Raw genomic sequence first — 22,233 nt, forward strand, 5'->3', positions numbered from 1 at the left:
GCCTCTCTCAAGCAATTGGTGCGGGAGCCTGCTCGCAAAGACTCAATATTAGATTTAATACTCACAAATGGTGACAGGATATCAGACATATATGTGGGTGAGAACCTGGGATCCAGTGATCATCAAGCAGTATGGTTTAGTATCAAGGCAGGGTCCAACTCCAGTCACACAAAAACTAAGGTGTTGGATTTTAGGAAGGCTGACTTTGCAAAAATGGGGAGATGTTTAAGCGACTCATTAGCGGATTGGATGAACTTGAAAGGAGTGCAGGAGAGGTGGAGAAAATTAAAAAGTGCAATACTAAAGGCAACGGACCTTTGTATCAAAAGGGTTAAGAAAAGTACCAGGAAAAGGAAGCCAGTATGGTTTACTAAAGAGGTATCAACTAGTGTAAAAGCAAAAAAGATGGCCTTTAGGACATACAAGCAGACTCAAAATAATAATGACAAAGAAGTGTATCTTGCCAGACGCAAAGAGGCTAAGAAAGTGATCAGGCGTGCCAAGGCACAAGCTGAGGAGAAAATGGCTCAGTCAGTAGATAAAGGAAGCAAAACTTTTTTTAAGTATATAAGTGAAAGGAGAAAATCAAATGGAGGAATAATAAGACTGTGGACAGACACTGAGAATTTGGTGGAGGGAGACAAGGCAATTGCAGATCATCTAAATAATTACTTTTGCTCTGTATTCACTATAGAAGAAGGGAAGGGACCACAGTTAAGTTGCAAGGACATTCATAAAAATAAGGTAGATGGAGGTACATTTACTAGGGAGAAAGTCCTAACTGAACTTTCAAGACTGAAAGTGGATAAATCAATGGGGCCAGACGGAGTGCATCCAAGGATACTAAAAGAACTAAAAGATGTGTTGGTAGCGCCATTAACAGATTTATTCAACCAGTCACTAGATACAGGTGCAGTTCCAGAGGACTGGAGAAAAGCAAATGTAGTTCCACTGCACAAAAGCGGAAGCAAAGAAGAAGCAAGTAACTACAGACCAGTGAGCCTTACATCAGTAGTAGGGAAAATGATGGAAACACTATTAAAAGAAAGAATAGTGGAATATCTTAAATTAAACAACTTACAGGATCCAAAACAGCATGGTTTTACTGCAGGGAGATCATGCCAAACAAGTCTCATTTACTTTTTTGACTCCGTGACCAAAATACTAGATGAAGGGGGGGCTGTAGATGTGGCATATCTAGACTTTAGTAAGGCATTTGACACTGTCCCACATCGCAGGCTGCTAAATAAACTTGAAAGTGTGGGATTGGATTATAAAACAATTAAATGGATAAGAACCTGGTTGCAGGATAGGAAACAGACAGTTGTAGTAAATGGAGTGCATTCTATGGAGGGACATGTTACCAGTGGAGTACCCCAGGGATCTGTACTTGGACCAGTGCTCTTTAATATATTTGTTAGTGACATTGCAAATGGTATTGAAGGGAAAGTATGCCTTTTTGCAGATGATACAAAGATATGCAACAGAGTAGACACACCAGGAGGGGTAAATCAAATGACTGATGATCTAAGTAAACTTGGGACTCAAAAACCCAAAGGCTCAATATAGTACCAAGGGTACTATAATGGAAACTACAGAGGAGGAAAGAGATCTAGGAGTCATTATTTCAAGTGACTTAAAGGCAGGGAGGCAATGTAACAAAGCAATGAGGAAGGCTAGTCAGATGCTTGGTTGCATAGGGAGAGGAATCAGTAGCAGAAAAAAAGATGTAATAATGCCACTTTATAGGTCATTGGTATGACCTCATCTGGAATACTGTGTCCAGTTCTGGAGACCATATCTTCAGAAGGATATAAATACATTGGAGAGTGTACAAAGAAGGGCAACTAAAATGGTTCATGGCCTACATCACAAAACTTACCTGGATAGACTAAAAGATCTTAACATGTATAGTTTGGAGCAGAGAAGGGAAAGGGGGGACATGATAGAAATCTTCAAATATATCAAGGGTTTTAACATAGTACAGGTGGGAAATTTTCTTCAAAGGAAAACAAGTAATAAAACACGAGGACATGCACTGAAACTGGAGGGAGGTAGGTTCAAGGGAAATGTTAGAAAGAATTACTTCACAGAAAGGGTAGTGGATAAGTGGAATAGCCTCCCATCAGAGGTGGTAGAGGCTAAGACAGTAGAACAATTTAAACATGCTTGGGATAGGCATATGAATATCCTTACAAAGAAATAAGGATTAAAAAGGGTTGAGTTTACCTGAAGGGTAAAAAAAGGGGCAGACTAGATGGGCCAAATGGTTCTTATCTGCCGTCAAATTCTATGTTTCTATGTAACTACTATGTAACTATAGGACAGATGTATTAAGATTTGCTTCGGGCCAGATGTATCAAGCTTCAAAAGTGATAAAATTGAAAGTGATAAACAGCTAGCCAATCAGCTCCTCCCTGTTATTTTTCAAACCCAGCCTGTAACCTGATAGGTAGGAGCTGATTGGCTGTCTGTTTATCACTCTCCATTTTATCACTTTTGAAGCTTGATACATCTGGCCCGAAGGAGATAAACTGGAGATGAAGTGAAAGCACCAGCCAATGAACTGTGGGGTAGATTTATTAAGCTCGATGAAGTGATAAAGTGTCTGGTCTTTATCACCGGCCAATCAGCTGCTACCTGTCATTTTTTCAAATCAAGCCTGTAACTTCAGTTAGGAGCTGATTGTCTGGTGATCACGTATGATTGTCAAGTACCAGCCACATTATCACTTCACCAAGCTTAATAAATCTGCCCCTGTGTTTGAAAATGACAGTTGGGAGTTGATTGGCTGGTGCTTTATCTCCTTTCACTTTATCTTCAGTTTATGGGCAAGATGCAACAAACAGAAAATGCCATAAAAAAAACATTTTCTGGGTTTTACATGTTCATATGCGGCAAAGCCTCACCGCCGGGGCTTCGCTGCGGGGGGCTACGCCACTTCTAGATGGCATAACCTTATAGAAGCCTATGGGCTTCCCTTCGCATCCCCGCCGCCCCCCCGTCACCTGTGTCAGGGCAGCCTCCTGCTATGCTGCCCGGACCAGTGATCCCCTCTTCCCTGCACTGCTTATGGGTGCAGGGAGGAGAAAGCGGAGCCCTGGCAGCCGGGTAAGGGTCCAGGGAGTGAGGGGGGGCCCGTTGCACATCGCCGGCCACAATGCAAAGGACAGCTGTTAACGCAAGAGCTGTCCTTTGTGTTAATAATCGCATATGTTATATGGGGTACACACCAGGACGATATGGCCCAAAGTGAGCCAATTTAGATACAATCTCAAACGATTGTATGTAAATTGGCCATTTTGCTGCCCTTTTGATGTGATCCCGATCAAATGCGCGGCCCCGCGGGTCGGTCGGTCTTTTCTGAGATCCTACCTGCTGCAGGTAGGATCTCAGAAATGACCATTGTAGTGGCTGGGGGTCGCGATCGGATCACATCAGGGGCATTTTTGCGGTGGGTCAGCACCATCAGCTTGTGAGCAGGTTGTGCGTTCCTGTGACGACCCACTCACGAGCACCATCGTCCTGGTGTCTACCGGGCATTAGTGCATATGTGATTATTACCAATGTGAATGCCGCCACTGTGCGGCCGCGGTTATTAGAGAATCCCACCTTATCTCTCCAGGCTTAATACATCTGCCCCATGTAACTTAAATGTCAACAACAGCACCCAATTTTGCACCCTTCACAGGCTAGTTTCAACCAAAATTGCTCACTACCCACCCACTGCCGCTGTGATTCGCATGAGCAAATTAAATGCACGTAAATTGATTGACCCCAATAAGTGATACTATAGAGAGTCCACATAGTACTGATACATATGCCAGCAATCTCAAACGTGGGCCACCTCTGGCATCAACTCTAACCAATGCCAGTCAAGAGACACCATTGCCAAAGCGCTGATTTATACTTCCAGAAATGTGTTCAACCAAAGAAAAATTGTGTCTGTGGCATCTGCACTAGGCTGGCATCATACAAGCAGGCAGGTACCATTCCACAGCTGTCACTATGACCATTCTGGTGACTTACCCGCGTTCTCTCCCCAGCCGTGCCCTCGCTGCTCATGATGATGATGACAGACTGGCACCAAGGGCTCGGCGCTGCCACCTGCAGCTACAGAGTGAAGGACAAGGGGCGGATCCACCGCCATTTAAGGTCCCGCCCACCGCTCGGCGCGCACGACTACTATCGAGCTGCGATTGGTTAACGTCATCATCCACATTCCCGGCATTCATTCAATCTTTCTACGAGTAGCAGCGAAAGCAGACCCGGAAGTGCAGGGAAAGATCAGACAGCGGTCTGTATGTATAGTGCTTGCTGAGCCGGTGTGTATTGTATGAGTATAAATCACGTAGATTGTAAATACAGTGTAATGAGTGACTGATCTGGCGTCTGAGCTTATCATGTATCTGTATATTTCTGTCTGTTTCATTCCAGATGTTTTAGAGAAGCAACTTATAATTAGAAGGGTGGGATGGGGTGTTGGCTCTGGAACCTGTTTGTCAGCGTTACAATATTACCTGCAACTGCTGCAGTGCATACCTCCCAACATGACCCATGCCAGGAGGGACAAATTACTCAGTTCCTGGACTTTTTCCCATGATTGCCATCACCTGTGTTGAACAGGATTACGAATAAGAAAGGTGTTTCTCCACAGGTGATGGCAATCATTAATTAAGAGGAAAGTGCAGGAGCAGAGCATTGTCTCCCTCCTGGAGAGGGTCATGTTGGTAGGTATGCAGTGCTTTAGGAGAGGTTTGGTGTACGTGAGCCGTACCATTGTTCATATACTGGGCCAGATGTATTACGCCTGATGAAGAGCTAAAGTAGAAGGTGATAATACAAAAAATGACAGTTAGGAGCTGATTGGCTGGTGCGTTATCACCTTCCAATTTATCTCCACTTTGACTCTTCTCCAGGCTTAAGGCAGAATACCCTGGCCGGTGGAATAGGTGCGGCAGGGTAATAGTACATACTGTATGAAAATGCGGTAAAACTGGGGTTTTACCGCATTTTAATTTTGATACATCTCGCCTTAATACCTCTGCCCCATTGTAACATATTTGTCATTGAGGAGGCTGCAGTTAGCTTCTACTTCGGCCAGCTTCTTATTCACTTGCAAAAATAGGTTTTATTTTATTTAAGTAGACACTTGCTTACTTGCTCATGAGATCCCACCCCTATTAGGGCTACTTTGAGAATTTTCCTGGGCTGGTTTAAAATCCCAATCTGCCCCTGGAAGAGACTATTGCAATGATCAATGCGAGAGATATTGAGTGCATGGATTAGCATTTTAGCAGTGTCTTAAAAAGATAGGGTCATATCTTGGATATGTTTTTTTAGATGCATGTAACAGGATTTGGGGACAGACTGAATGTGGGGAACAAAGGACAGTTCAGAGTCAAGGGTGACCCCTAGGCAGCGAGTTTGAGGGGTAGGGTAGATTTTTGAGTTGTTGATAGTTATGGAGATATCAGGATATCTCCATAACTGGATATCTCACATTATTAAGGTGGATCCAGATACAGTATTTGGTACTTGTTTCCTAGCACGCCACCACCGATGTCAATTGTATATCATCGGGTTGGAAAAATCGGTCGCATTGCATGCGACCAAATCGCATGTGATGTGACCGATTCGACCCGATTTTTAATTGTACAGCCACCCTGATGGCTGATTACAATGTTAAATGCCCCCCCCCCCGGCCCGATTTTTAATTGTATACCCACCCTGATGGGTAATTACTATGTCAAATGCACCCCGTATTGTTAACACCACGCCACGATCAAGACCAACCCGAAGTGCGGCGGCGGTGTGCGTACTCCGACCTTTTCATACCCCCACTATCCACGTCGGCGTGGAGTTGATTTTATATAGTGTGGCGAGCGGACGCGCATTACTTCACATGCATTACGCGTCCCTTCGTGGGGCTCGCCACGCTTCGGGCTCAGTGGCTCGCTGCGCTCGCCACACTATATAAAATCAACTCCACGCCGACGTGCGTTAACAATGGTGGGGGCATTTTACCTAATAATTAACCATCATGGTGGGTATACAATTAAAAGTCGGGTCTGGGGGGCCATTGGTGGGTATAGAATTAAAAATCGGGTCTGGGGGGCCATGTAACATTGGGTACAATGTAAAAATCGGGTCGGTCGCATCGCATGCCATTGTAATGGCATGCGATGCGAAAAATTTTTAAAATTGTACAGAAACGTCTTTAAACCCCAAAAATCGGGTCTGATCGGGTCCCATCGCATACCTTAAGTTATTTTATGCGATGGGACATGATGGGCACTGTGCTAGGAAACTAGTACCCAGTATTTTGATATACTTATACTCCATTGCGCGGTAAAAGTAAAAAACCCTAAATAATGTATTCCTCACTTTTACAAAAGCTTTTGTGGGGAAAAAAAAACTGTGTTGGGGTTTTGCATTTTGTAAATGTATTCTATGTACAAATGTACACTATAGCAGTCCCTGAATAAAAACACATTCTAGAATGTCTTGAAATATAATTTAACATATGAGGGCACTAAAATATGCTCCTGGGTACTTTGGAATTGGGAAACTTGAAAATTATGCAGTATACATATATGGGTAGCACACTACAATATAAGCAGTGTAAAGGGGCCTACACATAGGGAGATTTACTGAACGATGCTAGATCACACAAAATTCTCAACAAGATCGCTCAGCACACAGCAATGTGTCGGCACTGTGTGTTGAGTGATCTGTCAGGGCCAGTGTTCCCGGTGAGGACACTGTCCCTGACCAGCGATTAAGTAGATTTATCAAGCATGCTGGATAGTAATTGCATGGTTGCCTACCTGAACCTCTCCTTCATGGAGAAAATGCTCTGCTCCTGGACTTCCCTGCCCTGGTAATGTATGATTGCCATCACCTGTGGGGAGCTAGTTAATTGAAGAAAGGTGTTTCACCACATCGCTATGGCCCCTAACCACAGAGCGATGTAGGGTATTTTCTAAGCAATCTAGTTAGCTAATTTAGAAAATGCCCCAAAACTGGCCCGTATGTAGGCTCCATAGAACTGTTTGGATGAGATGTGATGTCCAGGAAGTTTAAAAAGCTTTACTTTGAACTAGTAATAGCCCATCACAGTGATGGAACAACATAACAGTAATGTCAGCACCGGTGGCTGCATGTCCAAATGGAGCAACACTAGAATTGCTCCTGCAGGTGCTATCAAGTGGCTGCCAGTGTGAAAAGCACTTGAATTTCTTCCACATCCTTTTATTACTGTATATAGGATATCCTGGCTTCCTCATTCCATCACAATCTTCTCCTAGGGTGCATAAAGAAATCTGTCAAAACTAGGTCAGCGATGTTGTTTTATGCCCTGGTGCAGCGCAATCAGCATTGCTGCGGCTCACTTTAGTCGGAAAATGACGGTTCTCGTGTCTAAACACCCGCTAGTACCATCATTCTATGACCACAGTGCACTTATTTGATTAGCTCCTGTAGCTCCCTCTTGGCCTATCTAGTCTTCCCATGTACTTGCACACTAGGGTTAATTAGGCCAATTAGCCTACCAATATATTTTTGGATTGTGGTACCTGGAGGAAATTCATGCAATCAAGGGGAAAAAAAAAACCTCACACAGTTTGACTACACCTTTACTGCAGTTCTGCCGAACAGCCCTTTCAGTGTGCGAGGTCCCCTAAGAGTAGGGACCAAAGCAAAACCATGTTGCACTGCAAGAGGGGCATATGTAAAATGTGCAGAGATTTAGAGATGAGAGGGGTGTGCCCTGACTGAATTATAAATTGCAATGTAAATATATAGCTGTCCGTGATTTACCCTGCACAAAAATATATGTGTACCCCTTATATTGCAACTTGGTTTGTTCCAAATACAAACTAACTTGCTTTTTTTATTGTTTTGATCCCATTGCAGAATAAGCACCTATATGTTAATTAGTTTATGCAGTTGAATTGTGTGTCGAAGAGTTTTCACCAATTGATCTCTGCTATGAGCATGATGGTCTTACAGGCCGGGTCAGCAGGAGAACATACTTGTGCTCCATCTTTTATCCAAGACAACTGAAGGAACACTACAGAAATTGCCTGAATTTATATAATAAGGTATTATTTTTATATAAATATTTTAGCTGAGTATTAACCATTACTTGACTTTTATATAACTTTAACTTCCATTGTGTGGGTAATAACATAAATTTTTTTATCCTTGTAACAGAATGTCTGAAAAACAGCTTAAAGAAGCATTTGTCAGTAACCTCAATGGAACCAGCATTAAAGAGATCTCGTTCGGCTCAAGTGTGGCCACTCTGTGCATGCTTTTCAGAGGGTTGATGTATATATATCTTTATCAAAGAATTGATGATACAGTTCACTCATGGAAATGGTACTTCATCCTTGACTTTGTTATACTGGTAGTTCCACAAGTACTGTCCTGTACTGTCCTCTCTGATCATCTATACCTAGTGCCAGTGTGTATTGGTACACTTTGTTTTTTGTTGTTTCACACTATATATGTAGGTAGAAAGAGTTACAGAAACAATTCTCCTCTTATTATCTGCAAGTCCTTTTTAAATGCACAGTTGGAAAATAGGACTGTGCCAGCTGTTACCTTTCTTCGGGTTTTCATTAATGTGGTCACTGCAATTTCTATTTTGGCAGTTGATTTCCCCATCTTTCCAAGGCGTTTTGCCAAAACGGAGACCTACGGGACTGGAGTTATGGATATAGGGGTTGGATGCTTTATCTTTGCAAATGCTGTTGTTTCTCCAGAAGCTAGGTCACAAGGAGAGGAGGGCTCTAAATCACAGCGAGTGATAAAGCAACTGATGTCAGTGTGGCCACTACTACTACTTGGACTTGGACGACTAATAAGCCTGAAGGCAGTAGAGTATCATGAACACACATCGGAGTATGGCATTCATTGGAACTTCTTTTTCACATTGGCAATAGTTAGAGTCTTGGCAGCTGTTCTATTCACACTAATTTCACCACAAAAATTATGGGTTCTGGCTGCAGTCATTATTTCAGTTTATCAATTTCTTTTGGAGATGACCAACCTGAAGAGCTTCATTTTACATGGCAGTAATGGCAAGGACAACAGAGTAGGATTCATAAATGCCAATAGAGAAGGGATTTTCTCTGCAATTGGTTATATTGGAATCTATATGGTTGGAATACAAGTTGGATTATATATTCTACAGAGAAGGATATATATAAAAGAATGGCTAACACCCATCTACAAGTTAGCTATTACATCTTTGTTACTGTTCATGGGTTGCACTATGTTACAGATTTATGTGGAACCTATTTCCCGCAGAATGGCAAACTTGCCATTTTGTGTGTGGATTGTCGCCCAGTGCATGGCTTGGCTTTGCCTAATACTATTATGTGACCTGATTCTAGTCTTTGCCAGATATTTGACTCCTGGAAGCAGTGTTCCAAGCACATGGAATATATACCATTTCTCAAATTCCTCTAAGGAATATATCACAACCCTGAGAGACTCAAAAAAGGAAATGCACTCATGTCTTATACAAGCTATCAATAGAAATCAATTACTGTTCTTCTTACTGTCGAACATCTTGACTGGCATGGTAAACCTGTTAATAGATACAATTCACAGCAATAATTTGTTTTCTCTCTTTATACTTGTCGCCTATATGTTTATCAACTGTTTAATAGCATTCATATTACACATCAACAATATTACTATTAAGTGGTGGTAAATAAAATTACTTTCCTTAAATTAGCAAAACTTTAATTCTAATATAGAAAATGTGCTTGAAACTGAGTTAGGACAATAAGGCTTATATTTAATAAAGTGTGGACGTTTAGATATAGAGATGTTGTCCATAGCAACCAATCATATTATTCTAGCTATTCTCTTCTTGAAGGTGCTAGATAGATAAGTAGAATCTGATTGGTTGCAACGTCTTCACTTCTAAAAACACACACTTTAATAATATACCCTTAGCAGTGTCAGACTGGGACACTTTGCGGGTGCTATAAGGGACCCACTGACGGCTGCACATACAATTTATCTTATGTGCAGCCCGTCTGACCTCCAATCCCATGCGCACCGGATTGCGCATCAGATCGGATGTCAGACACATCCAGTTTGGGCACGATCCATCTGAATCAGGTGAAATCGAGCCCACATTGGACAAGTGTATGGGCAGCTTAAGTCTAACATTTTCACTAATCTGCTAAAGAACCAGGCTGTAAGTGGCCATAGCTGACAACAGACGCACCCAAAAAAGGCCTGGTCACACCTGCGTTTTCACAAACATAACCTAGAAAACGTCATGTTTCCATCCCCAAGCGTTGGCTTCTTGTCACTGAAACTTTTATGAGTACGGATATGTATTTGCTGATTGCGGCTGTGCATGTAAAATGTAAATGCTGCACATGCACAGTCATTCGATAATTATCAATGCATGCTGAATTAGACCATGAGTTAGGACACAAATTCTAAACACCCCCCACCCCAATCCCAATTTCATTACATAATTGCATAGACTTACTAAATTTTGTTTGTAGTTGTATTTATTTCTTGCTGTTATCAACATCTTATACACATCTTCACAATTTAGGCATCATTTAGAGTAAATTACTGTAGAGCAATTTTGCAAATCCATGTTGTGTTGCAATGAGGTTGGGGGGGCATCAAATTTAGGATGTGCAGATAAATTTAGAGTTGCGATGGTATCTTAGTTCATACTGTACATATAGGGGATTCTGGTTGATTCGTTCGGATGCGAATTCACATCCTTGCGAGTCAACCAGATCCCGCCTTGTGAATGGTGGTACACAGGTGCACCATTCACGCGCCGCATACGGTCGCACGGCATGCGAATAGATGTTTTACATAATCATCCATTCGCAGCCTGCGGAGGATCACCTACATCATTCGATGGTCACCGTCGTGGAACATGCAGCAATCTTAGCTCTGCGTGCACATTCTGAGGGACAACACCCGCTTCATCACTTCATTAGCGTGAGAACGCCCAGCTTTTTCATGGGAATGCCCATGAAACACTGGGCATTCCCATATAGTGCGAGCACCCAGCGAACAGCCTGTTCACCATGGCCTCACACTCCATGCGCAAAGAGAAAATATCGTAATGGACCTGAATAAGTCCATAATGCATGCAATATCAGTATCCTCCTGCATTAAGAAAAGTAGAATAAGCATCCCTTTTTGTTAAACCTGGTTTGTGTAGCTGAAAATTTGCACCCTAAATATCATTGAAGCCGTAAATATTTCAAATCAAATGTATGATGCTTCATGGTGGGTATTTTTCTTTCTTTTGTGTAAAATTATAATGTGATTGCAGTATTTGTGTTCAGAATTTCCACTTATGATTTGCTTACAACCTTGTTAAAAAAGAAAATCTACTCTGATGAACTTTATGCATTTTCACTTTTTTAAAAAGTTTTATGACTGGGAGGATTGAAGCACAGTTGGGGCAATTCAATTAGCCTTGTGCTTTTAGCAGCTGGATTACTCTAAAGCTGGGGTAGCCAACCCTAGTCCTCGAGAGCTACCAACAGTGCATGTTTTGCAGGTCTCCTCACAGAATCACAAGTGAGCTAATTCGCTCCATCTGTGTATCTTTTAAAATGTGTCAGTGATTAATGAGTGCAGCTGTGCAGCAGCTAGGTTGTCTGGAAAATGTGAACTGTTGGTAGCTCTTGAGGGCTAGGGTTGGCTACCACTGCTCTAAAGGGGTGTATACATGCTATTTTTAACAGGTTTTCGATTCAATTCTGCATATAAAAGCAAAATCGAATCAAATGTTTTTTAAGACTTTCGATTTGATGCACACTCCTGTTTACTCTTTTTATCAAAAAGAAAAATAGACTGTGCAGGCAAGGAAATAACAAATTCAATCCAGTAAATGTGTACACTGTGCCTTGAATGCAGATTGAAATCCATATCGCATGCAATAGTACAGATCAAATGTGAAATTGAATGGAAAGCAATGGCCAAATCAAAAGGGGGTGGAATTCGGGAAAGCGACTAGAAATCGAATCAAAATTAAACTGATACGTGTGTACACACCTTAAGTGCAATTTATCCTGCAGTAAGCGCCATACCCCATGCTAAGCCCTGTGACTAACACGCAGTAATATATTGCTTCCATGTTATGTGGCCAGTGCTATGCAATTACCACACATTGAAAACCCAATATCCTGATGATCGTTCTACAGTAAAAAGATACATATTCAGCAGGTCAATCACAAACGGTCGACATTCAAAAGGTGACACCAGTTGTTTTTTTGTTTTGTCATCATTTACCCTTTATGTGGACTACGATTGGGAATTGTAACCTGTGCGTGGAGAAGGGTACATTCTTCCATAAATTTGGTGAAATATAAAAATGGGTGTTTTTTTTTTTTTTGTTGTAACTGTTGACCTTTTCTTTTGTCTACTTTTTTCAGCACAGCCACAATCTTGTCCATCGTGTACCTTAAAGTTAAGGTACACGATGGACCCGATTTCCTTTGAAATCAGGTCCATTTTGCCGGCAAAGGCAAAATCGGGGGCATTGCGACAGTTGCGTGCATAAACATGGCCCCCGACGCGATTTTGCCATAGGCTTTAATGTTAAAATATTTTTAACATTGAAATCGGGAGCATCGCGTCGATCTTGTGCCATTATAATGGCACAAGATGAGATGGACTTGATTAAGTCCATTTTACATAGGAAACCATGTGAAATGGGCCAATATGACCCATTTCACATTGTATATGGCCCCGTCATGGTTAAAAAGTTACGCAACACCATTGTGAGCGTCACCCCACGATTGACGCCAACCCAAAGCGTGGCGAGCGGCGGCGGTGCGCGTCCTCTGACCTTTTCATACCCCTACTATCCACGTCGGCGTGGAGTTGAGAATATAAAGTGTGGCGAGCCACCGAGCCCGAATCGTGGTGAGCGCACGCGTATACCTGTGAAGTTATACGTGTCCCCTCGCTGCGCTCGCCACACTTTATATTCTCTACTCCACGCTGACGTGGATAGTAGGGGTATGAAAAGGTCGGAGGACGCGCACCGCCGCCCCTCGCGGGCTCGCTGCGCTCGCCACGCTTCGGGTTGGCGGCAATCGTGGGGTGCCGTTGAGGGGGTATTCACATTTTGATTCAATGGAAAAATTTGGGTCGGTCGCATCGCATGCGATGCGACTGACGCGATCAACCCAAAACAAATCGGTGTGGCCGTGCTAGGAAACAAGTACCCTTTTTTTTTTTTTTTTATAGTGAGGGGCCCAGAATTGTACTCCATATTCCAGATGTGGTCTAACCAATGCTTTGATTACTTTCGAGTCCCTAGTTTCCATACCTCTTTTTATACATGCTAGTATCCGGTTGGCCTGACAAGGTATCACTACTAATCCTGAGTTCACATATAGCGCCCCCTGTTTCTATGGAATGTTATATATCACTGGTACTTATATGCCCATAAGACTTGACCGCAAAGTTGTAACAATGTCATATTGGTATAAAGGAATTACTGCCTGAAGGTTCCACAACAAATATAGTGACAATAATAGCAGATGAGGCACTCGTAGTCAATGAAAAAAATGGATACAAGAAACAGCTGTATACAGGCAACAGCAGGATTTGTGTAAAGTATCCATGATTTTCAATGGGCTGCCATTAGAAATTGTGGTGCCTAGGGGGGGGGATGCTCTAACAACCTCGCCCCCTTACCGCCGCACTTCCCCCCCCCCCCCCCCATAATGATCACATACAGTATGAGAATAAATTAGTGTGCCGAGCGTAGCGAGGCACCAGGCCCGCTGCGTGGCGAGCGCAGCGAGCCCGTAAGTGGGGGGCGATCCACGTCCCCCCCTTGTCGGCATTTCGGCTGTCGGGATTCCGGCGTTGGGATTCTGAACGCCGGGATCCCGACCGCCGGGATTCAATACTGAATCCTGTTAGCATACATTTGGCCAAAGATATGTACCTGCCCACCAACGTTAAAGTCACCTCTTTAGAGCAGGTCCCTAGCACTATGGGGTTCATTCCTGGGGTGTAGGGCACCCCCAAACCAGTCCAGCAAAACCACCCCAGGGCATAACATAAATAAAATATAGCTGTGAAGTGTAGTAGAGTGTAAAGTGTCAAAGAATGTAGGGTATGTGTAAGCTACTAATAGTGATAAAGGGTGTGTCAAAAGTAAGAAAAAAAAATTGTGAAAAAAATACATATAAAAAGACATACACAGAAAAATGATGATGTGTTTATGTGAGTCTATGTGTAAAGTAGCGATGCCCTGGAGTGGTCCAGCCAGACAGGCCCGAGGGGACCCAGCACCCAGACAATTACCCCAAGAAAACTGACTTTTATAAAGTTTTAGGACTTACTTGAAATTATGCCTTCATCACAGTTGTGCAGTCATTGCTAGTACCTTCTTAAAAACATTTAAGGGTGGTGGGGGAGGGGTGCTAATCTAGGAAGAAGCAATCTCAGGCTTCTGGTGTGTACGGATACACAATATAGACTACTAGGTGATTCATCGCGCCCTCCGGGCGCTCTTCACACCGTCTGTCATGATTGGAGGCCATTTTGTCATGAGCGACCGCCATTTTTACGCCAGAAGGAGCGCAATTGTACCACGCCATTCTTCCCTAATTGTAAATGTAATAGAGAAAGTGACCTGCCTCTGCCCTGGATGGTTGGGAGGACTAGGGGGGGGAAGCAGGAAGGCAGATGGGATCTCTTGCCTTTGAAGTCCATGCTCTGTTTACAATACTGTTTCTGATATGGTGTGCAATCTACTCATCCTGTATTTTTATGTGGGTAAAAAGGTTATTGCAACAACCCTTGCTCATCTGTTTGAAACCTCAGAGGTTATCTCCTTCCCCCCTGCATCTATAAATCTTGTATTGAAGTCCAGTGTCTCTGGCAAATGTCTTCCCAGACCAGAAGAGATGTCAGAAAAGCAATTCCCTTAGACCTCTAGAATGACACCTTATTTGAGATAAGAATTAGCAGGGGGTGATTGAATGGCTAAATTGCTAAGCCTCAAAAGAGAAGTCAATTAGCCAGCCCCTGGGTATATCTTCAGGAAACCCCTGGACAAGGAAGATTCCTGAGGTGGGGGCTGTGATTGTGTGTGTTTTGCAAATCTTAAAAGTGTGTGTCTCACAAGACATGTTTGTTCATTTTCTTGGGAATGGGACGGGTCCGATACCTGTCTCTGAGATGATCCAGTATCCGGAGAGGTTTCCACTCCAAATCCCGCTTCATGCTGTGTGTCCTTGAAGTGGTTTGTTTCTTTATTCCCATTTTGTTTTATTTTGAAATTGTTTTTACGTTTGACTTACCTATTAATCATATATCTTGAAACTTATGTTTTCTGTAATATACTGTAAGCCTTGTAGTGTTTTCACTTAATTAAAAAAGTCATAATTAGTTCTGGTATCTGCTGTTTTCCAGCCCAAGCCTCTGACGAGTTTTGCCAGAGCGCTACCCTGTAACTCATAATTTGGTGTGTCGGCAGAATCAAAGCTGTCGCGGACTAAGTCCAAAAAGCTTACTTTGATTGGTGGCAAGCGGAATCGTGGTGAAATACGCACACGCTTGGGGTACCCAGTGAAAGTGTCACGTGGCCGGGATACTCAGATTGTCGTATCTGGGGAATCGCCGACTAGGGTCGTGACAAACTGGTGGCAGCGGTGGGATATTTCAAAAAGCAATTTTTGTTTTTTATTTGGATAACTTAAGTGAATACATTTCACCAGATACCAAAACTCAAGGCTTATGTAGTAGTGTAAGTCACCGTAAAAGCATTTTCTGTTCCCCATCCCTGTTTTATTATTTTGGAGAAGTAACTGCAGCAGAATGGCAGCTACTTATAAGGAGGCACAGATTAAGTGGAGATTGACCTGTGACTCTATGGAGGAAGATACAGAGCATCACGATGGCGGACTTGTGCGTGAGAGTTCACCAGCCAGGGCTACTGAGGTAGCAAGAGGTGGACTTCGTACTGAACTTTTACTTTCTGCGGAAATTAATAGTGTGAAGTTGGATCGTGATGTGGTCTCTGGTATCAACCGAGTGGAGCCTGCCAAGGGGCAGACCAGGGAACAGATGATCCAAGTCCTCAGAGATGCGGACCAGCAGGTAGCTGGAGGGAATCAAGCGGATTCCAGGTCTGAGGTTGGGAATCATTCTGGTTCCAGAACAGAGGAAGAGGAGAAGCGGACAATGAAGATTGCAGGCCCCACAGACCGTGGATTTGGATGCCTCCAATTACTGCTCTGCCTTGGATCTGTATATGCAAGAGGCTCTGAAGTATGTGAAAGAGCCAGATAATGCCGTGGTGCTGAAACTGATAATGCAGTTTAATAAAAGGGAGTCCACTGCTGCAAAGGAAGCAGCAGATCGCAAGCTTCAGCTGGAACTAGCTAAGCTCAGCTGGCAGCCTGTGACAGTGGATGCAAATTTCAATGGACTGCGTTACAAGGATTTCCCTGTCTTTGAAACACACAGGGAGAGCAAAGTAAATGCCGGCTTGGTTGTGGATAACCAGCTGGACCTGGACTTTACTCAGGGGTCTGGCATTTCTGCTAGTACCAGGGAGACTGGAGGGTGCATGGCAGTCACAGAGGCTGCGGAGTACCAATCCCCTATGGTACCGGAGGAGTCCAGTGGGTATATTGACCCAGAGGAGGATGATGATGTGTTTACCCTAATGAGCACAGAGGAACTAATGGAAGAATGCCAGCTGCAAGGTATCTCCTGCCACCACCATACTCGTGGGGAGATGATCACGCAGCTCACCCAGGCAAGGGACGATGAGTGCAATGCCTTTAGCCAGTATCGTGCAGCATTTCGTGTCTGGGGTCCATCTGCGTCTCCTGAGGTGCTGCTGAGAGAGCTGGGAGAATGTTACCAATTCGCGCAGCAGGAGGTCGCTGCTTGGAGAAAGTTGGATACCCCATTTTGGAGAGATCAGTGCCGCCGGGTAGATGCGGAGTGGCATCGCCTAGAACAGCTGCTGTTACCAGCTCTGGAAGCAAAGTCCCAGTTTAAACTGCTGGGAGAAGCAGAAGCTGAGGATGTCAGCAGCTTGCTCTCACCAGGAATGCCCTACCAGGACAAGGTAACTCTGCCTACTACAGTCGTCATGGAACCTGCTCCGGAGACCTCACATCACAAGGCCCAGTTTAAACTGCTGGAAGATGTGAGCAGCATGTTCCCACCCGTTGCTCCAGATTTGTTGCCGGAAAAAGAGGCTGCCTGCATAGTGAAAGTATGCAGGGAAGGGACAATGTCGGAAAGAGGAATGGGACTTTCTGACTGCATGCACACAAATGTGTGTGGGACTACTGATGTGGGACTTTTATTCACTCCACACATATGTGTCAATGTTTTACCCACTGTCGCTGACCCTTCTGAACCATATGATGCATCTCAGGTAGTATGTAACCATGCTGAACATTGCAATGTTGTGATTTCTTGTGAAACTCCTGGGATGATCTGTGATAGTGCCGTACCTTCTGTAGAGGTAAGGGAGGGTGAATTAGAGACGGGTATAGTGGGTAATCCTTGCCAGTTTGTGGGGTTAAACGAATGCCCTAATCTACTTGGGAATGAGACACCCTCACTCACCAATGGTAGGAGTGCTGCTGGTGATGTCATTCAGGTTGCGGTGCTAGAAGCTAACCCTATTCTTCCCCAGGGACCTGAGGCTATAGAGGTTTTACCACTGGCCAATTGTAAGCCAGCAGGATGGGTCCCATGTGTTGTGGAAGATGCACAGGCCAATTTACAGGTATTGCAGGATGTCTCCCCAGGTTATGAGATTGATGTTACTGTTGATAATGTGATGTCTTGTGCTACTGTGGGAAATGTGGTACCAGGTATAATCAGTGACCTGGTGGGTCCTGGGTGCACTGCAGAACTGTCAGATAGGGAGAGAGTGTCCCTTACTGCAGCTTCCCCCATAGACCCCCCTTCTTCTTGTCAGGACACAGTCACACAGCAGGAGGTCCCTGCACACCCTGAGGGCTCAATAGAAAGTGGATCTTTCAAAACTGAATTGATAACGAGTCTCAGGGCTGCAGCAGCAGCTGAGGAGTCAGATGGCTCCCAGGGTACTCCCAGGCTGTACTGGGAGAATGGTTGTTTGCATAGAGAGTATGGAGTCCACAACACTCCACCAGGGAAAGTTACGGAACGTCACCTGGTCATACCCCAAAGGTATAGGGAGGGTCTGCTTGAGGTAGCTCATGAAATTCCCCTCTCTGGACACCTTACGGTTAAAAAGACCGGGGCTCGCCTGCCTAAGTTCCACTGGCCAGGTATGATGAAAGAGGTGGACTGGTACTGTTGGACCTGCCATACCTGTCAGATAGTGGGGAAGCCTGGGGATGTGGGCAAGGCCCCCCTCATTTCTTTCCCCGTGGTATCAGAACACTTTGAGCGGGTGGCTGTAGATATGGTAGGGCCCCTTGCAGTGCCCAGTAGCTCCAGAACAGAGTACATTTCAATAGGGGTAGATTACGCCACCCATTACCCAGAAGCTGTAGCCCTTTTATCCATTAGGGCCGACAAAGTGGTCGATGTCCTTGTCCCCATATTCTCCCCGGTATGGTTCCCCAGGGAGATATTGACGAACACAGGAACCCAGAAGGGGTCCCCTCCAATCACGGAGAGATTCCGTGACCAAACCGTCACGGAGGCTGCAAGCCTGCAGATGCCAGGTGAGCCGCCTCCCACTGCGGCTGCCCCGTACCTGGGAAGTGTGAAAGATACACATGGGTATAGTGAGAGGGTTGCTTCAGTAATAGAGCCAGTGGCAAGTGCTGTGTGTAACCAGAAGGGTCTGAGGGCCCACGGAGCACAGATAAACTCAGCTCCATTAACCTCTAAAAGGCTGGAATTGGATGTTTCCAACACAGGGGACAATGACCTGTTGGTTTTCCCCCCTGCAGAAACCTGCCCCCCTTCGCAATTCACACACGCAAAGGCTTTGAGGGAGTGTACCTTCCCCCCAGTGAAAGGGAGGGGAGTCAATCAGCTCAGGCAAGAGAGCAGGACAAGAGATTCTTGGAAGGTGACAGGATTACCTGTCCCACTGTATGTAGTGCTGAGGTAAACACAGGAAAGGCCCTAGCCCATATGATTTGTATCATATTTATTGTTGTTAACCTCATGTCGTGTAAAGGTACTTTACAACACCTGATAGCATTGTCCCACAGTCCTCTTAAAGGCTGCCCCAGCCAAGCAGAGGCTCTGGAATGCCTATACCTCAGGGGAATGCCCGTGTGGGGTGTGGCAGAAGAGGTTGGTTCTGACCCCAGGATGGCAAACGGAACTGCCGGCTGCAGGTGAGAATCTATGCCCAGGAGTCCAACGCACAGCTGGGTGGGCTGTGTCCTTGCCAGCAAGGATGGCACAAGGGGACACAGCTTCCACTGTATCAGTGTGCCCACAGTTGGCTTGGGCAGGGACACCTGTTTGCCCGCAGCTTGCTGTCTCCTGGAAGAGGAGCAAGAATCCCGGTAGTTCGGAGACCCCGCCCATAGCGCTGGTCCTAACCTGGAAACTGCAGCAGTCTGTCGGGCAGGGCGCTGACAAGTGTCAGGGCTCAGCATGGGATACTGTGGCTGGTTTGGCCACTGCTCCCATGCTGATCTTTAAAGGGGGAGGTGTCATGATTGGAGGCCATTTTGTCATGAGCGACCGCCATTTTTACGCCAGAAGGAGCGCAATTGTACCACGCCATTCTTCCCTAATTGTAAATGTAATAGAGAAAGTGACCTGCCTCTGCCCTGGATGGTTGGGAGGGACTAGGGGGGGGAAGCAGGAAGGCAGATGGGATCTCTTGCCTTTGAAGTCCATGCTCTGTTTACAATACTGTTTTCTGATATGGTGTGCAATCTACTCATCCTGTATTTTTATGTGGGTAAAAAGGTTATTGCAACAACCCTTGCTCATCTGTTTGAAAACCTCAGAGGTTATCTCCTTCCCCCCTGCATCTATAAATCTTGTATTGAAGTCCAGTGTCTCTGGCAAATGTCTTCCCAGACCAGAAGAGATGTCAGAAAAGCAATTCCCTTAGACCTCTAGAATGACACCTTATTTGAGATAAGAATTAGCAGGGGGTGATTGAATGGCTAAATTGCTAAGCCTCAAAAGAGAAGTCAATTAGCCAGCCCCTGGGTATATCTTCAGGAAACCCCTGGACAAGGAAGATTCCTGAGGTGGGGGCTGTGATTGTGTGTGTTTTGCAAATCTTAAAAGTGTGTGTCTCACAAGACATGTTTGTTCATTTTCTTGGGAATGGGACGGGTCCGATACCTGTCTCTGAGATGATCCAGTATCCGGAGAGGTTTCCACTCCAAATCCCGCTTCATGCTGTGTGTCCTTGAAGTGGTTTGTTTCTTTATTCCCATTTTGTTTTATTTTGAAATTGTTTTTACGTTTGACTTACCTATTAATCATATATCTTGAAACTTATGTTTTCTGTAATATACTGTAAGCCTTGTAGTGTTTTCACTTAATTAAAAAAGTCATAATTAGTTCTGGTATCTGCTGTTTTCCAGCCCAAGCCTCTGACGAGTTTTGCCAGAGCGCTACCCTGTAACTCATAATTTGGTGTGTCGGCAGAATCAAAGCTGTCGCGGACTAAGTCCAAAAAGCTTACTTTGATTGGTGGCAAGCGGAATCGTGGTGAAATACGCACACGCTTGGGGTACCCAGTGAAAGTGTCACGTGGCCGGGATACTCAGATTGTCGTATCTGGGGAATCGCCGACTAGGGTCGTGACACCGTCGTGTGGGTCTTCGCCCCCATTAGAAGTAGAAATATATGTGAGTGTGAGATATAGTCTAATTTGCAGAATAATGTGCTTAAAGTGCATTTGAGAGCATAAATGTTGGAAGCATGGATGTGTGTGTGTGTGTAGATGTGAGTATTGGAAGCATGGATGTGTGTGTGTGTGTGTGTAGTTGTGAGTATTGTAGGCATGGATGGGGGTGTGTAGTTGTGAGTATTGGAGGCCTGGATGGGTGGGTGTGTGTAGATGTGAGTATTGGAAGCATGGATGTGTGTGTGTGTGTGTGTGGTTGTGAGTATTGTAGGCATGGATGGGGGTGTGTAGTTGTGAGTAATGGAGGCATGGATGGGTGTTTGAGTATTGGAGGGATGGATGGATGGGTGTGTGGGTGGGTGTAGATGTGAGTATTGGAAGCATAGATGTGTGTGTGTGTGTGTGTGTGTGTGTGTGTGTGTGTGTGTGTGTGTGTAGTTGTGAGTATTGGAGGCATGGATGGGTGTGTGTAGTTGTGAGTAATGGAGGGATGGATGTGTGTGTGGGTGTCGTTGAGAGTATTGGAGTCATAGAAGTGTGTGTGTGGGTTAAAATCACATTGATGCGTTAGTGGGCAAACCTAGTAAAGTGTACTGTGTTACACAGAGTTTTGAAGGCACCTTGAAGCAAATGTCAAAATCATAAGACATGTGTATTTTGGAGTTTTGGAGGCATGGATGGATGGGTGTGTGTGTGTGTATTGTGTATTTTTGGAGGCATGGATGGGTGTGTGTGTGTAATTGTGAGTATTGTAGACATGCAGGGGTGTGTGTGTGTGTGTGTAGTTGTGAGTGTGGTAGGCATGGCTGGGTGTGTGTGTGTGTGTGTGTGTGTGTGTAGTTGTGGCATGAATGGGTGTGTGTGTAGCAGTGAGTATTGGAGGCATGGATATGTGGGTGTGTAGTTGTGAGTATTGGAAGCTTCGATGTGTGTGTGTATGTGTGTGTATTAGTGATTTTTTGAGCTATGGATGGGTATTGGTGTGTGTTTGTGTGTAATTGTGAGTATTGTAGGCATGCATGTGTGGGTGTGTGTAGGTGTGAGTGTGGTAGCCATGAATGGGTGTGTGCGTAGTTGTGAGTATTGGATGCATGAATGTGTGTGTGTGTAGTAGTGAGTATTGGAGGCATGGAGGGGTGTGTGTGTGTGTAGTTGTGCGTATTGTAGGCATGGATAAATGTGTGCATTTGTGGGATTTTGAGGCATGCATAGGTGTGTGTGTGTGTGTGTGTGTAGTTAGTATTGGAGGCAAGGATGGGTGTGTGTGTGTAGTTGTGAGTATTGGAGGCATGGATGGATGTGTGTGTAGTTGTGAGCATTGGAGGCATGGGTATGTGTGTGTGTGTGTGTGTGGGGGGGGGGGGGGGGTTGTTGGGTGCCATAAGACATAAAAGGAAGTG

The 22,233-nt window shown here is 44.6% G+C and overlaps 3 protein-coding genes across 10 annotated transcripts in view; 2 read left to right on the forward strand and 1 right to left on the reverse strand.

Annotated features, from left to right (window-relative positions):
* Positions 1-4,174, reverse strand: part of MYO19 (myosin XIX) — a 198,245-nt gene extending 194,071 nt beyond the window's left edge. For all 4 annotated transcript variants that reach the window (XR_014470392.1, XM_083173175.1, XM_083173177.1 and 1 more), the window contains exon 1: positions 4,030-4,174. Coding sequence is in view for 3 of the 4 variants with exons in the window: in XM_083173175.1 (XP_083029301.1) it covers positions 4,030-4,065 (36 nt within the window). In the remaining variant the exon portion in view is untranslated. The remainder of the gene's footprint in view (positions 1-4,029) is intronic.
* Positions 4,175-4,207: 33 nt separating this feature from the next.
* Positions 4,208-22,233, forward strand: part of TNNT2 (troponin T2, cardiac type) — a 283,358-nt gene continuing 265,332 nt past the window's right edge. For 2 of the 4 annotated variants that reach the window (XM_083173181.1, XM_083173184.1), the window contains exon 1: positions 7,967-8,105. The gene's annotated coding sequence lies outside the window, so the exon portion shown is untranslated. Of the gene's footprint in view, positions 4,326-7,966; positions 8,106-22,233 lie in introns of those variants that run through there. The other 2 variants (XM_083173182.1, XM_083173185.1) reach the window with 2 other exon arrangements.
* PIGW (phosphatidylinositol glycan anchor biosynthesis class W) lies at positions 4,266-11,722 on the forward strand. 2 transcript variants are annotated; one of them, XM_083173180.1, is made up of 2 exons: positions 4,266-4,325; positions 8,218-11,722. In XM_083173180.1, exon 2 carries the CDS (start codon positions 8,219-8,221, stop codon positions 9,725-9,727), a length of 1,509 nt encoding a protein of 502 aa, XP_083029306.1. In that variant the 5' UTR covers positions 4,266-4,325; position 8,218; the 3' UTR covers positions 9,728-11,722. The 2 variants fall into 2 exon arrangements, with proteins under 2 accessions (XP_083029306.1, XP_083029305.1); XM_083173179.1 differs by lacking the exon at positions 4,266-4,325 and adding an exon at positions 7,966-8,105 and having other exon boundaries at positions 8,218-11,717.

The sequence above is a fragment of the Crinia signifera genome, chromosome 2, assembly GCF_055691185.1.
Source record: "Crinia signifera chromosome 2, ASM5569118v1, whole genome shotgun sequence".
In the NCBI taxonomy this organism is placed as follows: domain Eukaryota; kingdom Metazoa; phylum Chordata; class Amphibia; order Anura; family Myobatrachidae; genus Crinia; species Crinia signifera.